Source organism: Lineus longissimus, chromosome 1 (assembly GCF_910592395.1).
Source record: "Lineus longissimus chromosome 1, tnLinLong1.2, whole genome shotgun sequence".
NCBI classification, from domain to species: Eukaryota; Metazoa; Nemertea; class Pilidiophora; order Heteronemertea; family Lineidae; genus Lineus; species Lineus longissimus.
The window spans coordinates 12,077,395-12,095,536 of record NC_088308.1 but is presented as its reverse complement, the minus strand read 5'-3'; the positions used below and the strand labels follow the sequence as shown (position 1 = coordinate 12,095,536).

General features: G+C 41.3%; 1 protein-coding gene across 3 annotated transcripts; it reads right to left on the bottom strand.

The window, feature by feature from the left end:
* Positions 1-4,176: 4,176 nt before the first annotated feature.
* Positions 4,177-18,087, bottom strand: LOC135488324 (RNA-binding protein with serine-rich domain 1-like). Of its 3 annotated transcripts, none has more exons than XM_064772888.1 (6): positions 18,027-18,087; positions 14,495-14,617; positions 7,561-7,719; positions 6,827-7,065; positions 6,115-6,295; positions 4,177-4,321 (listed from the first exon to the last, which is right to left on the bottom strand). In XM_064772888.1, coding segments are annotated over exons 1-6 (825 nt in total). In that variant the 5' UTR covers positions 18,029-18,087; the 3' UTR covers positions 4,177-4,200. The 3 variants fall into 3 exon arrangements, with proteins under 3 accessions (XP_064628958.1, XP_064628967.1, XP_064628977.1); XM_064772897.1 differs by having other exon boundaries at positions 7,561-7,680; XM_064772907.1 differs by having other exon boundaries at positions 7,561-7,674.
* Positions 18,088-18,142: the final 55 nt, after the last annotated feature.

Sequence of the window (18,142 nt, the reverse complement as noted above, 5' to 3'; positions counted from 1 at the left end):
GTCTGTTTAAACGAACAATAACATTCTGACCTTTTTTAAGGAAAATGCATTGGACCGGTCTGCAGTCGTAGATTTAAAATTGAGATACCCAATGAAGGCTGTCGAATAGAAAGTTTGTGTGCTCTGTGTGACTCAATTTATCAAATTATCAGTTAGATCCCGTATTAACTTGAAAAGGTAGCTGCGACCAGCAAGCAACCAATCTTCGTCAACCTCTCATCTTTTTCTGTCTAATACCTGTAGATAACCCACCAATCCTATTTTGTGCCATTTTGCTGGCCTGTGACTCGTCTTTGGCAATTGATATATTTTGTCAAGACATCGTGTTGGTGACAAGAATGGACAGAGAGACACATCACCCTGGATTTGTGTGACAGTTGCACAAAATGGATAATCTGTACAGCTCTTCCTTTATATGCCATCTCCAACATACAGAATTTGTTTTGGTTTTGTCAGCTGATGACTGGCCAAACCGACTATGGGTTGTGAGATACTGTGCATTGACCACCATTAGGTTGTGGCATTTATACTAACCGCCCCAGGCTGAAATGGAATCATGAACGCTGTCCCCAAAATCTTGTCCAAGAAGGGAGGAATGTATCGAGAAAGTGCCGGTCTCGCATCATGACATGGCAACAACCCATTCGTCACAAATTCCAGCCTGGTTGTGACATGGTTCGAGGGAAAGACAACTTTGACCCGCCCATCATTGAATTCTTTAGGTCCTGGGTTGTGACTTGATAGGGAAAAAGCTGAACAATACCCATCGTTCAAGTCATTAGGACTTCCCGATTGCGACAAGGTAGGAGGGGAACACAGCTATGCAACAGCCCATCTTATAGTTGTAATTAGGATTTCCGGCCTGGTTGTGACATGGCTGGAGGGAAAGACAATAACTTGTTATAATTTGATTAATTAGGACTTCCATGACATGTTTAGAGGGAAAGGCAACTGTACATTGGCCCATCATTGAATTCGTTTCATCTCCAGCCTGGTTGCGACATGGTAGCAGGGAAAAAGCTGAGCAACGCCCAGCATTAAAACCAGTAGAATATCCCAGATTCTGACAAGGCAGGAGGGGAACACGTTTGCAACAGCCGATTATCAAATTCATTAGGACATAAGGCCTGGTTTCGAGACATTTTAGAAGAGATACACAACTTTGCAACATCCATCAGATTCATTGGGACTTCCAGCATGGCTGTAATAAGGTGGTTGTGACATGGTAGGAGGATATCACAGCTTTGCAACAGCCCATCATCAAATTCTGTTCCTTCAGTAATAGACCTCGTGAGCACTAACAATATTATTGCTGTGTGGCATGGAAAGAGATTGTGTGGTGTATGATTATAATTTCCATTTTTTCCAAATTGCAAAGAGCAGGAATAACTTCATGACCTCACTGCAGTATTTACACTAAGGAAGGACAGGTGTTTTTTCTCAAGAATGCAAGAAATCATAAGGTCGTTTAGGTACAAAGACAAAACTTTTATTTTTCAGTTCGACATACTATGCACAAAATGGACAAATACTAAAACGAACATAAATGTAATTCTTCAAAAGGAAAAATGCATCCGAAATATTAATAAATACACATTTCATGTACCAGTATATTGTAGATTGATAGCTGAGAATTCAGCTCTGTTCTCATTCAGTCTTGAAGGAGGAGAAATACTCCCTGGAGAACATCACTTCCAGGTGCCGACGGGAAGCTGGAGAAGATGCTCTCTCCTATCCATGAGGTGGTCTGCAAGGCCAACTGGAAAGACTATGTACAAATAAATGTACATCCTTAACTATTTTTTATGTGGCCTTTTTGCAAGGTGTTACTTTAAACCAAGAAATGTTAGCAGTTTCATGAAATTACAACTTGGCCATATCTTATAATTTAACCTTTTGACAACCCGGTAAAGTTTTTAGAATAGTTCTTTCATTAATTTTCTTTTTGCATCAACCTATTTTTGCATCAAGGTGCAAAAATAAAAGGCACATGACTTTTTAGGTTTACAGTAGTCAAAAGGACAGTGGTATGACAGAACTTGGCCTGGAAGAGTACACCTGATAACTACTTCACCACAATACAACCATAAATACACACAATTGGACTTCAGGGAATGGAACAAGTAATGTAGCTTTGGGCAAGTCCACAGAAGACCTGTTGGAATATTTTGTCAGACATGAAGGCAATTGGGGGATGATAGACACTGCTTTCAGTGCCCCTCCCAATTTACCGAAACCAAACAACTTCTATTGTAGCCTAGGGGTATAAACAGTGTAGACGCCATTAGCCGCTTGAAGGGCACCTGCACATAAGGCTTGTATTACGTGCAATAGGCCTAAATGATCCAAACGCAAGATAGCATCGACACATTATCATTCTGAATCACCATTTAGTGGTAACCATGAGCTTAGAACCAATTCTCTGAACACTAACAACATACAATTGTCCACGAAGCAACTCTGAATTGACTCGTGGTGAACAATTAACATCAGTTGAAGAACCATCCAATGCTATGCTGTATAAAAGAACAGTCCAACCTTGCTATAATGAACTCCCTGGTATAACGAACCACACCCACTTGACCCAAATCATTTTCAAGAAACCAGTTACTTTTAGCAATCCATGTACCTGATCAGTTGTACGCCTTAAAGTGCATGCAGTGTGTAGATACACCTGATTGCACTGCGGTCAACCACGCAACTACTGCCAGCTTAACAAGAAATTGCATGCCAACTATAATTTATGTTAAAATCAACAATCTTTCATTCCATAAAAGAGGTTTAAAATTTATCCCAATGATATTATTCTTTCTCATGACATATTCTACAAGTATGTTTTATTACACTTACAGAAATAGCAGTGATTGAGTTCTACTAACAATTTTGTATTGAGCTGCATCCATGAAAGGATCATGCTGTTCCCTTTTATTCCGAAAGTCCAGACCCAAGTAGTCAGATCTTAAAAACATGATTAATTAAAGTGGACAAACACAATTAAGTGCCTGTTGAATATTGAGATTATCTCTATACATTTATGTGTGACAGTTTGTTACATCATCCAAACAATAAGCCTCCCGTTTTTGGGATACTGCATATGTGGTAAAAATTAGTCCAATTGCCACCAGCTCTTCCAAACTGAACCATGTCATCAACCAAATACACCATTCTTTTCAATTTACCGACGCTTGGAATAAAAGACAGCTGGCATTGCAAATATTGATGTACTAAAAAAACGCTGGGGTGAACCTCCTATGTTGGGAACCCCTTTAATAAGGTGCTCAGGCCTTTTGCAGCTTATTATAGCAAGGGAACTGTACTGTACTTATTAACTAGGCCTACACGTATTCACGCCGTTTTAACCCACTTTTAAATTATTTGTATTCTGGACTGAAATTGATACTTTACAGTGGCTCAATAAAAATGTTACGCTTACAGAACGGTTAATATCTTTTATTATTTTGGCATTCATCCTCAAACATACATATGTACTTGAAGAGCAAGCTCTCTCGATTAACTTGACACCAGCAGAATCATAATCCTTCCATGGTTGACTGCACAGGACAGATTTTATTGACTCATGTGAAGTCTCACTTCCGCCAACTTCTCAATGGTTAAACAGGACAAAGAGGAAGCATTCCCAACATTTAATTTTATTCACAGTTGAACACAAATAGGAAAATTACAAAATGAATCTGTTAAATGTCAATCTTCAACTGTGAATAAAATTTAAAATATTCAAGATTGCTTCCTCTTTGTCCTTTGCCCTGTTCAACCAATCAAAGGTTGGCGCAAGTCAGATTACACACGAGTCAATAAAATCTGTCCTGCGCAGTCAACCATGGAAGGATTTTGAATCAGCGGGTGTCAAATTAATCGAGAGAGCTTGCTCTTCAAGTACATATGTATATTTGAGGTAAATGCCAAAATTGTCATAGATATTAACCATTTTGTAAGTGTAACGTTTTTATTGAGCCACTCTGTATAGTCAGAGTTGTGTGCCAGGCACACCTTCATCTGAGACAGCTAATACCACAAAGAAACATGGCTGCCAGGCAATTTTTCAGACTATTTTCAGTTTAAAACCAAATATTCAGTGTTTTAAAATGTGTTAAACATTCAATTCCTATTGAAATAATACAATCTGAAGAGTGTTATATGATCGATCCTTAATCATGATTTCTGGACCCTTTCAAATACTTTTCATCGTGAAGAACCAGACGAACTGGAACTTGATCGGCTGTATCTCCTCCTACGTGCTGGAGAGCGTGACCTTGACCTTGACCAGGAACGACGGCGATTGGGGCGACGTTGTGGGGGAGATCTGGAAAAGAAAGTCATGGTCAATTTCCTATTCTAGTATTTCTACACAAAATCTAGATGACTCTATAAGATCCCAGCAAGCTTGGGTAGGCTAAAGTAGGGGCGAATCAAGATACTGCCGGACTGGCACTTATGATAATGACATCATTCATGTGAACGCAGTCAAATGCAAAAAGTAGGCAAAAATGACATATCTGGATATTAAATTTGGAACACAGATTGGAGCTCCCCTCAAGCCATGTCAGACAAGTAATTTTTCAGTGTCCGCCAAAAGTGTAGGCAATGACATAACAACATAGAACACTAAATGGGCAAACACAGCAAAAGTACCAAATAAGAATAAATTATGTGGCCGTATTAATTTATTAAAATAAATCAATACAAACTCCTGGGCCCCTTGCTGAATCAGCCTTAAAGACAAATGCCAGCTTTAGCTCCAATAAGCGTTATCTCCTTCAGTAAATTTCACTTGCAGAAGTAACCTCTGGACCAATCTCCCGATCTTCGGTCCGTAATGTCGAATTTTACAAAAACCCGTTGAAATTCTCACCTAGTCCCTCTGCCAGTTTGATCGTCCACACACTGATCCAGTGTGTATAGTGCGCTGCTTGTAACATGGGTTGAAAAGCTTTCTTATGTTTCGATAAACAAACATTTTAAGGATGGGCAGAGACATGTATTCATCCACAGGCGGAAGTGTGGCACTGACACAAAGTCCGTACTGAACTGTGAAGCTGTGGTAAATACATGACTGTGACGGGTGAAAGTGGATTTATTCTTCAATCTTTGGTGGATTCTTAATCTACAGAGCCAGGCCATAACGGGGATATACTTTTTGATAATTAATTTAAGGAAATATTGTCTCACTGACCAGTTTAGAACTTGTATTCTAATAGGCCCATATCAGTCCGCGAGAGACGGATTGACGGCAATGCTGTACACAAATCAATTTTTCTCAGGCAATCGGTATTGGAATGTTTTGAATTTTTACTATTATTTCGATAAAAGCCTCTTCAAAACACATATAAAATTTGGTGGGAAATAAAGCACCCTTGGTGTACTTTTTTCACCAACCTATATTCATTAAAATGTACACAGAATGTACACGCTGGCTAATAGAGGTCTCTGGCCGGATGTCGTGATAGTTTTTTTCATAACACTGTGAAGTGTATTCGTGTCAAACAGATGAGTAATAAAGATAGATTTTAACAATGAATGGCGCAGTCATGGGCGCCCAGTGCTGCCATGATCCGTGATCAGGTGACAGCACAACTGATCACGGCGCTATTTCGCCTCACTTCAAACAGGATTTGTGTATTTATGCAGGTTTCTCGCATGAAACTATTACCTCAGGCATGTGACCTACCTTGGCGTCGCCCTCGCAATGAAAAACCTGTTTTGATTTGTTTTTAGTTTTATGAATGGATCGTATTCTCGCCCACCATTTTCAAAAAGTAGAACACGCAATGATATTGTGCGCATGCGTATCCAACCTTAGATACGTCCCATTATGACCATTGTTGGCCATCGATTGTTCCCATTGTTAAAAGGTGGTTGGGGAACCAACTGTGGCAGAGACAGTAGATTGAGTGAGACTTGGCAACGATGATCACCATTGACGACATTTGGAGAATGCCTCAGGACTTAACATCAACATTACTTCTGTCGTCGACTGAGTAAACAGGTTTTGGGACTGTAGATAAAAATCGCCCCTTGCCTTCATGTCTTAGTGAATCACAAACTTTTACACTTGGCCCACTTGTGTCAGGTTAACAAGTACGGAAGTATGCTTACCTCCTTCCTCTGTTATATCTTGGTGGCGAGTTCCTTCCTCCACCTCCTCCTCCTCCTCCGCCTCCTCCTCCACCCCATCTTGGAGGCGGCCCTCTTCTAGGGGGTGAATGCCTGCGAGGACCTCGATTGGGGCGTGGGGCTAAAATGCCAGCAGCAGTGACCTCCTGGCCATCAATCTGACCTTGAGAAATAGAGAGAAGGAACTTGAAGTTATTTTTTTACTCTAGTTTGCTGTAGCTATGTCTTTGTTTTTTATAAGTAAAGTCTGCAACCAAATTCTTTCCGTTCCAGGGACATATCTTGTTCTGTGTTTTTAAACATGACTCTTGTATAAGTGGTTCAACTGGCATTCAGCAACTTCCAATCCATACAGCCAAGGCAACATACATGACATAGCAGGAAAGCAACACAATCCTGTTACATAATGTGGCTGGCCTTCACAGACAAAAACACCTTTCTTGCCACACTAGGGATATTTAAATACATCTTGTACGGCTGTTATAAATTTCAGAAAATGATTGCTAACTGGTAAACCCTATCTTATGGTGAGCCTGTTTAAAACAAATGAAGTGGGAACTCTGCTGGAATTCTTCATCTTGTCATTGATGATTATATGCCACATTAACAGCACTTTTTTTTAGTGTAAGAAGTAAGAAACTGGTAAAACTTACACACCAAAAAGAAACTATACTACAAGGCACACAATACTTACCTCCATCCATATACTTTATTGCTTTTTCAGCCTCTTCAGGCTTTTCATATTCAATGTATGCAAATGGCCGTGCAAAATTTGGATGCATTCTGTCATTTGGGAAATCGATGGATTTTATTGTTCCGTATGTTGCGAATATTTCCACCAGGTGATCCTTGTTGACATTACGTGTCAGGCGACCAATGTGCACCTTGGTTGGCTTTGGGGTTGGACTACGTTCCTTCTTCTTCCTACTGGGTCTGAAAGAGAAGTTACAGAATTATTAGTAGGTAGGGTTTGGTACTTTTCTTGAGTGATATTAGTCAACATCCAACACACAAAAAATGGATTACTTGCATTGGACAGTACGCATGATGAAAATCCTATGCTGCGACAAAGACGTTAATTCAAGAAGCCATAAAGTGATAAATATCTCCATCTGTGTTCTCCACTCAATTTTTCTTTGGTCAGTTGGTAAGCTCAGATTTGTTGAGGTAAAAAGTTTTCTTTAACTATAGTGTTCTGGTTGAAAGAAATTTTTGGTCTGAGAAGTGGTCTGGTCTAACATTTTTTTAAAGAAAAACCATTACAGCTTCAAAGATAATGGTCCATAGTGGTATGTTAAAATGGTCTGGTGGTAAATGTAAAAATTTAATTTTGGACTAGTGGCCCACCGAACCAAAATAGGTAGTGGAAAACACTGCTCAATCAACAGCAGCCAATTTGGAAATGATTCAGAAAATCATTTTACTTACGATCCAGACTCAGATCTTTGTCTCTTGCGACTTCTGGAGCGTGATGATGAACTTGATGATGACCTTGAACTACTACCAGAGCTGGAGCTGCCACTGCTTGAACTACCGCTGGAGCTGGAACTGGATGAACTAGATCTAGAATGACTGCCAGAACGAGCACTGAAAAATAAAAGAACACAAAAAATTGAAATGCACATTTTGAAATCAGGATGTTAATGTATTTTAAATTAAACAACCAGGGGCCATTGTGCTCAACGCATACATGGCATAGATATTTGGTGGTTAGGAATTCATCCTGGTTAAGAAACATGCCACATGCAGTGTTCTCGCCAGGCCATTTAAACTTGAAATTTAAATTTGAGCAGTGAAAATGCGCCCTGTCTAAAATTAGCCCGCCCTGTTAAATTTGCAGCCGCCCTCTTTAAATTCACCTCCGCCATGCTTAAATCCAAGCCAATAGTTACACAAACACAGCCGTAAATATCGCATATAAACATTCCGCCGTCACTCAACGATCATTATCCCACCGCAACACGACTGCCAGCCATCTCAACTACCCGGTACAGCAGTAGGGCCTACTACCATTACTATCCACGTGTTCCGGCAGACGACGGTCGGCCAATAACAATCACCCGTAGCCTTGGCAACGAGGTCAGGGGAGTGGACAAATGCGCACCTGTACGATCGGCTAGCGGCAGAGCGGGGCGGTTGTTTTTAATTATGTCAAAAGAGTGCTTGCAGGTGTGCCGCAGGTGGATGATAATAGCTGTCGGCGTAAAATCAGCAGTCTCTTTCAATTGATATACAGGGTACAACGGGATCAAATGAGAAGAAGGCCTCTACAAATTTTTAATAAAGTAAACATTGTACATGTATAGAAGCGTCGATCATCATCATGTCATCATGAAGAAGCATAGGGCTTGCGCAGTTGGTTACTGCGCATCCGCGGGCTGCGGGATGCGCAGTTGGCTACTGCGCATCTATATTTGGCGCCGCTATCTGGTTACAAAATACCATGTGCTTTGACGATGTCGGGGTCCAAGGAGCAAGCGGGGAGGGCAAGGGGGATCAAAAACTTTTTTTGGAACCAGGGAATTTTTTATTCGTACAACTTCACTTTTTTATCGTATAAACTGTCTTCAGGTGGTTATTTTATGTTGAGTGCCCGTACAAACACAACTTTTTATCTCTCCGTATAATAATATAGTGTACCCGACCGTACAGCGGTGCACAAACATCGGAAAACGTACAAAATACGGTTAAAACGTACAAGTAAACAGCCCTGCGCATGTAACGGTTTGAATACTGGTATTTACGTGGATACCCCGCCATGCGTCCCTCCCGCCGACACGCCGCAAATTGCCGTGAACCAAAAAATTTTGCCTACGATACTAACGCTGCAATGTCGTTTTATATCATCACAATTAGGCCTGAAATTGCACCTCAGAGCATCTTGGTTTCAAAATTTTTCCAGGGGAGGGCCCCCGGACCCCCCCGCCAAAAATGCGCCTGCAGCGCATATAGGAGCTGGCCTCCGGCCATTGATTGAAATCCTGGCGAGAACACTGAAAAATATCATCAAAAACAAGTCACTAATAAACGATATATTGCACTTTTTACCTGTTTTAGTTTTGGCCCCCTGGTGGCCAAGTTGAGTACCAGATCAGATCGAAATTCGGTGTCCGAGGTTACATGATGTAGGGAGTCATTGACGTAGGGAATCATGTGTACCAAATTTCAAGTTCATAGCTTTAGTGGTAAAGAAACATGCAATAGTTACACTCAAACGACCAATTTACGCCATTTGACCTCTGTGACCTTGAAAAGCAGGTCAAATCATATGATATGTGATGTATCCTTGCTAGGAGAACCGACGATAAAAATGTTATTGAAAACGAATCACTATGCGAGATATCACACTTTCTAGGTTTTCACTTTTGGCCCCCTGGTGGCCAAGTTGAGAATCAGACCAGACTGAAATTCAGGGTCAGAGGCCAGCTGACCTAGGGGGTCATTTGTACGAAGTCTAAAGTTCATAGCCTTAGGGGTTAACAAACGTGCCACAGTTATGCTCAAATGGCCAATTTACGCCATTTGACCTCTGTGACCTTGACAAGTACGTCAAATCAAAAACCTGTACCATATGTGATGTATCCTTGCTAAGAGTATCTACCATAAATTTTTTATCAAAAACTAATCAGTAATAAGCGAGATATTCAAATTTTTGGTTTTGGCCCCCTGGTCGCCAAGTTAGTATCAGACCGGACCGAAAATCAGTGTCACAGGTCATCTGACCTAGGGGGTCATGTGTACCAAGTTTAAAGTTCATAGCTTTAGTGGTTAACCCATTAGGCGCCGTATCGCCCTATGCCGCCCTGTTCATTTTGTGCCGTATCGCCCTAAGCCGCCCTGAACTTTAGAGGCCGTTATGGAACACTTGTGGCGACAACAACCAAACACCAACATCGATTCCAGGTGGCTGGCATCCTTATCATCATAATTCATGCATTTTTTTCATATGGTCGTGTGGAACGATTGAGTGTATTTTGAAGTTGAAGTTCGGGTGCCCGAGGTTTGACCTAGCTTACTGCGACACAGAAATTCGATTGTAAGCGTACTTCGTGTACAATGGCGAATCATCTATTGTCCGTTCAAGATGTGTTGGCGAACCTTGACGAGAGTGATTATGATGCCAATGAGAGTGGGGATGATGAGGAGGACCCCTGGGGGGACCAGGGGGGGGGGGTCAGATATGGATGTCGAAGGGGGTTATGACGAAATTGACGAAGTAAGTTTTGCACAAGTTTTCGTGCATGCTTCTTGCCATTTGGCGCCAATTTTGAACTAAAGCAGACGATCTGTGTTCGGGTTGATTTTATCGTTGTGTAGTGATTGAGGGTGTGGTTGGGGGTGGGGGGTGGGTGCCCTGCCACGCCCCCAAGATAGCTAAAGGTGTTGCAGGTGCATTGCTTTGGTTTTATTCACTGTAATGATGATGAGGTGAGGTGGAGTTGGGGTAATCTGTAAGCTGTAACTAATGTTGCTGACATGTACCCAACAATTCATGCCTATACAGGCAATATGGGCACCAAAATTAAGTTTCATTGATTTTTGGTCATGGTCCGGGTCAGGGGGGGTTAATTTTCACTATTTTTTACATTTTTGGAGAAAAATATGTTGTAACATGTCCATCATGTTCTAACGATCAAAATAAATATTACTTGTAATACATCATCTCCAACTTGTTCTATCTCATTTGTGCAAAAACCAAAGCATGGTTGAAAATGTGAAAAACTGCAAAAACCTCTGAGAGAAAAGCTGCATTTAATTTTAGACGTCTGGCGCCAAATGGGTTAAGAAACGTGCCATAGTTACACACAAATGGCCAATTCACACCATTTGACCTCTGTGACCTTGAAAATAAGGTCAAATCGAAAACCCGTAGGATATGTGATGCATCACTGCTCTCTGAGTACCTACCATAAAAATAAAATTGAAAACACGTCACTATTAAGCGAGATATTGCACTTTTTACTTTTTTTAGTTTTGGCCCCCTGGTGGCCAAGTCGAGAATCAGATCAGCCCGAAATTCGGTGTCAGATGTTATATGATGTAGGGAGTCATGTGTACCAAATTTCAAGTTCATAGCTTTATTGGTAAAGAAACGTGCCACAGTTACGCTCAAATGGCCAATTTACGCCATTTGACCTCTGTGACCTTGACAAGTAGGTCAAATCGAAAACCCGTACCATATGTGATGTATCCTTGCTAAGAGTATCTACCATAAATTTTTTACCAACAACTAATCAGTAATAAGTGAGATATCACACTATTTATGTTTTCAGTTTTGGCCCCCTACTGGCCAAGTCAAGAATAGACCGGACCGAAATTCAGTGTCAAATGTCATCTGACCTAGGGGGTCATGCAAACAAAGTTTTGAGTCCATAGCCCTAGCGGTTAAGAAACGTGCCACTGTTTTAGAAATAGGATACGACGGACACTGCGGTGTTGTATAGACTCCCCTACGGTGAACCAAAAAAGAAAACACCTTTTGGGGGGGGGGGGGGTTAACTTGTCTCGGCGGACCACAGGGTCAGCACTGCACCCCGACAAGAGCTGCTAAAATGATCAGTCTGGAAAGCCCTGATACTTAGATTGTTTTAAGAAGGAAAATAATAAGGCTACATAATTATCACATTCGTAATACATTACACACACAGACTGGTTAGTGGTTACACTTACAGTGTTTCCCTACATGAGATTAGCAAGACTGCACCTGACATACATGTAAGCACCCCAGCTAACCAGTATCTCACATATCAGCAGACACACCAGTTCTCCAGATAACGACCACATTTGTGTGGGAAAACAAATTAGGCGTGGGAAGCAGGGATCAAAGTTCACTTTCTTTACCATGTTTGTCGCATTGTTCAAACTTTTGTCATCATCGTAGTCGCATTTTGCAAACCCAAGTCGCAAATATTTTCCCACCTTCTGGTATTTTCGTGCCATTTTTTTCATGCCTTTTTCGCTACGGATAAGACGACCGATCAGCATCAAATTCATCATACATGGCCTATCTTTATGCTCCTCGCGAGATTGAAATAGTCTTCTACTTGAGTTGAAAAGTGCCAATGAAAGCATGCAACAGGAATCAAAACGACCACTCCCTATGGCTGCAAATGCTAACCATGGCCTATACTATGTACTATAGCCATGTACTGGTCTAGGCAGACGACCTGTGCGCGATATACAATGATTACTAAGTATCACCTCATCGACAATGTGACCTCGTTTCCCGTTTGTTACAATCCCATGCTAGTGCCGATGCTCTATTGATCGATATTGGGGGAACAAGGTTTGAGTGGCGGGAATATCCAGACCAAAGAAATGACCAGAAAATGGCAGTCATGAATTTGCGATGCATGCTGGACCACTATGAAGGGTATGGGCGCATAAATTATCATTTGAAGCACAATCTCTCACTTCGCCGCTAGGTTTCTCCACTTCTTCCTTGAGCTATAACCAGTTACCAAGAGTTCTCCAATAGGATAGGATACCCTTGGAGGAGTTATACCGTCTTTAGGCCTATAATTCCTCCAAGGGGTACCCAACAGACCATCTACAGGAGGACGACGATGTGACAACGATACTCTACTCTAAGGTTACTTCTTCCCAAAAGTAAAGAAATTTGCTGTTTTGCGCTACATTGTGGCATGCACTGGTGCAGACGACAGATTGTTCACTCGTTGCGTTGCTGTTAGATGGCGCGCGCTATCATAATGACCCTTGATCAATGGTTGCCGCGCAACACGTGGAACCCACCGGGACTGAACGACGCGAAGTGCATGCTAACATGACAGTTAGAGATTTTCTGCTTTGCTAATTAAATATGAATCATCCAAGAGAAAATCCTCAACCATTGTGACACTCGATACTCCCGTTTATTGTAGTTTTGATTGCATGGATATTAGCTGATCACAGTTAAAAGCAGGTCGCAAAAAGATCTTTCTTTTCAAATCGCACGGTGCGAGTAAGCGGTTACTTAAACTCAAGTCACATTTTTTATTTTCGAGACGCGGTCGTGAACTTTGATCCCTGGGAAGAAGGCCTTTGCTTTGATATTGTGCTGAACAAGATGAGAAACTTTGTTGAGCTGGAGCATGATTACCAGATGGGAATGTTTTCATTGTCTATCACTCAATTTCTCGATATTCGAATGATTTCGAAATCCAACAAAGACAAACACAATACCGTTGAATGGACACCAACATGACCAAGTGTTGAACAAATGATGTGTGAATACTGATGAACTGGGGTGACAAGGCCAATGAATTTGATTATTTGTTTCTCATCAGCCAGTTCAGACATGGGATTGGGCCTGTAGCCTCAATTGAGTCCTGTTTGCTCTTTAAGAATCATATGCCCTAGTTGGGCAGGGTACATTTAATGTTAAGTTTTCCCAATTGTCCTTTTACCTTGACAACCATATGCCAGATGGACGTTTTGAAATTGTACATCAGTGATTTGGTGGCTCAGAAGACAAGTACATATAGACCTTTTTCAAAAAACATGTAAAAAACCTGCGCAAAATTGCTTGGCAACAACTCCACTGAACACGTTGAATGTCAAGAAGTCTTGTACAAGGTAACAGAATTGATGCCTGCTGGACATCAGGCCAGACACAACAGATATTAGAAGGTGCCGGATGTACCCCACTGTAACGGAGTGTCTCACAAAATAAATCCCAGTAGGCAGTTGGGCATTGACAAGAAACAAGTAATCTAAGTGCTACAATTTTACCAAGCCTTGGAATGGATGAAGCAAAATGACATTGAAATATTGAGTGTGGTTTGGGAAAAAGTTTTTGTACTATTTTTAGACCAAGTCACATTCTCTGTTAGCTGATGTTTGTAAAAATAATGTTTTCAGAAACACACAATGGAAATGACACCAAAACCACACCCAATTTCAATTTGCCAGAAAAAAGAATACAGTACCCACCTTTTGTTGTTTTATTCCAATGAAACGGCATGGAATAAATAAAAACAAGTGTGAGACACGTTTTGGCAGCAACATTACAAGTTCTGAAGAGAATGGGGATGGCGCTGGATTAAGTTCGGTTTTAACTCATGTTAATTGTAATGTTAGCCTTCAAGGTGAACATCACAAGTAAAAAGTTTGAACAAGGGATATGCTCAGCCACCTTCAAATTCACGAGTTCTGCTTTGTATAATTTGGATCAGGCAAACTGAGATTGTTGGCATTTTTGTGAACAATACAAAAACTAGCCTGGCCGATTTTATTTCTGTTGCAGTTATAAGTTGCAATTTTTGATGCACATGACATACTGACGTTTTATTGGCTGCAATTTTTGTCGAGGTTGCTGATCGGACTTTTAGCGCTGATGAGGACAGCTTATCTCAATGATTACCTGCTGCTCCCAGAGGAGCTACTGGATGAAGACCTCCGTCTCCTCTCTTTATCTTTATCTTTGCTCTTATCCTTATCTTTCTCGTGTTTGTCTGCATTGCGGGTTGGACTTCGACTTCGTGTCCTGCAAAAACAATTTAAAGGTTGTTGTTATCTTTTATGCCACCATTAAAAAACACACGACATACACACGGTCAAATGGTTTTTCATTAAAGAACCATTGGTATTATTAAGGACAATATTACCCAGCTATTGGCTGCCAAATCATCTCCTAATTTCCACAAGTAGTTACCATCAACAAATTGCACAAAACAAGGAAAAATTCAATTATCACGCTTTTCTGATTTGACTTCGAGTTAACTCTCCATGTGTCAATCCTTTCCATATGGAATGATGCACAAGTAAGGCACTTCCTGGAGACATGGATCTACCCTGTGACGACTTGGAGTAGACGATTTGGGGTTTGCGTCACCACTATCGAGATCCACATACCCATGACGGATTCCATCGATTTTCCTGTTATCTCAGCACGTGCTCCAATCACAGCGCCAATGAAAACTTAAAGAGTGCAAAGGTCAACACTGATCTCACTTTGTCCAACCTCCTTGCCTGTTTTGGCAATGGTCCAACTAATACAATTGTTGGTGTATTTTTTACAATCCGTTTAATGGGCACAGGGTTGTAGGCAGAAATTCGTTCTCCTGGGATAGTAAAAAATCAGCTATAACTACCACAAATTAGTACTTTTCATATACCCTGTACTGTACCCGTTTCCCCTGCACCATGGCAAAACATGAATTATCACCACTTTAAATCGTATTGTCGTGGAAATTGCGAAAATGTCAAAAACTTTCAGAACCGGATTATTACTACTGCAGCCACAGGCCCCTGAAGCCTAGTTAGCGGGATTATCGGGCTAAACAATGGGATTAACTTATCCCATAGACAGTACGCGAAAATATATTTCTGCCATTTTCAAAAGGCCTTTTCACAGGCAGCGTAAGATTACCCTGACATAAAAGTCATGTTTTAAATCAAATCATCACCAAAAGCATTTAAAATATCATGAACATTTGAAGACATGGACAACTTCAAGTAAATTGCTTGAATGAGCTTGTACACGTCTTTGTATACAAGATTATACTTTTATACCATGGTAATTAGACGTTGCCTGTGAAAGGGCATTTTCAAAATGGCCAATATTAAGTTTCGCAGGTTGTCTATTGTTTAGCCTGATAATCCTGGTAACTAGGCTTCATCAGGCCAAACGGGCCTGTGGGCTGCCTGGGCTACTGACCTCCCTGTACCAGTAATAGAATAGGCCCTTTTCCAGATATGCAGTCGCCGGTACCACCTAGGGTCAGACCAACAAACCATCTTTACATTTTACAATAGGCCTAGATCTTCAGGGTCAATGCAAGGAGGATACCGCGGTGACGTCACATCACGTGATCCCGACCCATATTAGTGATCGCTATGGCCAATCAGATTCAGTCTACTGACAGCACCAGCGCTGAACACATCTCCACGTCTCACTGTCTGGTGCGCTCCTGTACACAAAAACACCAATAGACATGAAATATTGCAATACCTAGTATGGATTCTTCCTGTGTAGAATAAAATTTACAGAGCAGATTAACTTCCACGAATAAAAAAGATGTTTGGCGTGGCCAAAGTGCGGAAATTATGGGAAATAATGTCTCCGCTAAAATACACTACGAAATACACTAGGCAATGCACTACGCGATACACGGTAGAGATGCAGTTGAGTTTGTTATTGTTTTGACTTAGAAGCCCGCCCATATCATAATATATTCATGTATTCATGAATTATGAACTCATTTCTGTCCCATACAACTCTAAGAACAGTCAATTTCTCCTTAAATCATCACCGAAACCGCGATATCCGCAGGAAGATTTCGTTCTAGTGTCCGAAAATGCATGATCTTACAGGGGCGCTAACTCGACAAATAGAGGGGATCTATGGGGATCTATGCGAGTTTTAGGTATTACAGGTCTCAAACTTGTAAAATCTGTAAACATGCCTCCAAATCCCATTATGATAATGAAGAGATTGCCCCATATCTGGGAGACTGTTTTGAAACCATCGCTAATTTTGGAAGATCGGTGCCGGCTATTTGGTTTAAAAAACCCTATTTTTCCCCATCAAAACAGCACTTTTCATTATTCAAATGATAGCTTATTGTCTGAAGACTTATTTCATAGCAGAAAAGTACTAATAACTCTGATTTGATAACTTTTTTGATGACTTGATTTTCCCTTGGCCGTGGATCGAGTTTGTTTACAATATGCAGCGCCATCTTGGAAAAGCCGTGACGTCACCGCGGTATCCTCCTTGGGGTCAATGAATGATGCCAGAAAATGCCTCTCGAGCCATTGGGTGATATGAATAAAGACTAGGAAATGCTTTTATCTAATTCTCCATGTACATTTATACTGTCACTAGGCCTTCCTGTACAAAACCGGAGTAAAAGCATTTGCTAGTCTTTATTCATATCACCCAATGTCTGGCGTCTTTGACTTTTACCATTAAGATAGACTAGGAAGGAGTCCCCCGTTCACGGCCCAAAAAAAGGTGATCGGTTGACTAAAGAACCGCCACTCTTCAATGCATTCATAGTTGAATGGGTATCAAGTCAGAATGGCCCCTGGTCAAAACGGCCCTGCTTTAATAGAGTCAAAACGGCCCCAAGTCAAATCGGCCCCGGGTCAAAACGGCCCTGGGTAGTTTAGTGGTAGTTAGGGGTGGCCAGGGCCTTGAGCAGAGGGTAGTTGAGCAGAGAGTAGTTTCTGTTCCTTCCTGTCACTGGGAGTTAACAGGGTAGTTGACAGATACCCCACACCCTTCTCACTTCTGACTAAAAAACATGTCGTGTCCAGAGCACTGTAATTTGAACTATACTTGCGCTCGCTCTATAGACCCTGCCATCAAAGACTTTAAAAGTATCTCTTGAAAAGATTTCCTCAGGATGGAATACCCTCAGCTGACACCCTCAACTTGAACTACACTCTGCTCAAGGCCTTGGCCACCCCGAACTACCACTATAAACGAGTACTACCCAGGGTGGTTTTGACCCGGGGCCGTTTTGACTCTATTAAAGCAGGGCCGTTTTGACCAGGGGCCGTTCTGAATGGTAAGCGTTGAATGCGAGTTGAGGGCGAGGGTTGGGGACAGCTTCTGAGGTGGAAAATATAAAGGTTTTTGGCGAGTGATTTAGCGATCTCGAAACATTGAGGATCAAGATGAAGTCCCGCGTGGTAGCCTGAAGTTCAGGATGGGGCTAGGCCTGTATAACATTTGTACAACCCGGTACATACAATACATACATACATGTATGCATACAAAGGGTCAGAACTCAGATGTAAACAATTCATCCGACATTTCTACTATTTGGTTTCGAGACAAATTACTGCAAAAAGGGGCATACACATGTATCAAGAAACACATCTTTATGACAAAGCATCGCTAATCAAAGCAGATGACTAGGATTTAAGGCGATTTAATACTCTACATTTTCAACTTTCTCGTTGGTTTCTGCACCGGCTATTTCCCTACACGAAATTACATCAACGAATTTTATTGGTCAAAAGTACCACGAAACAATTATGTCGACCAATCAAAACTCGT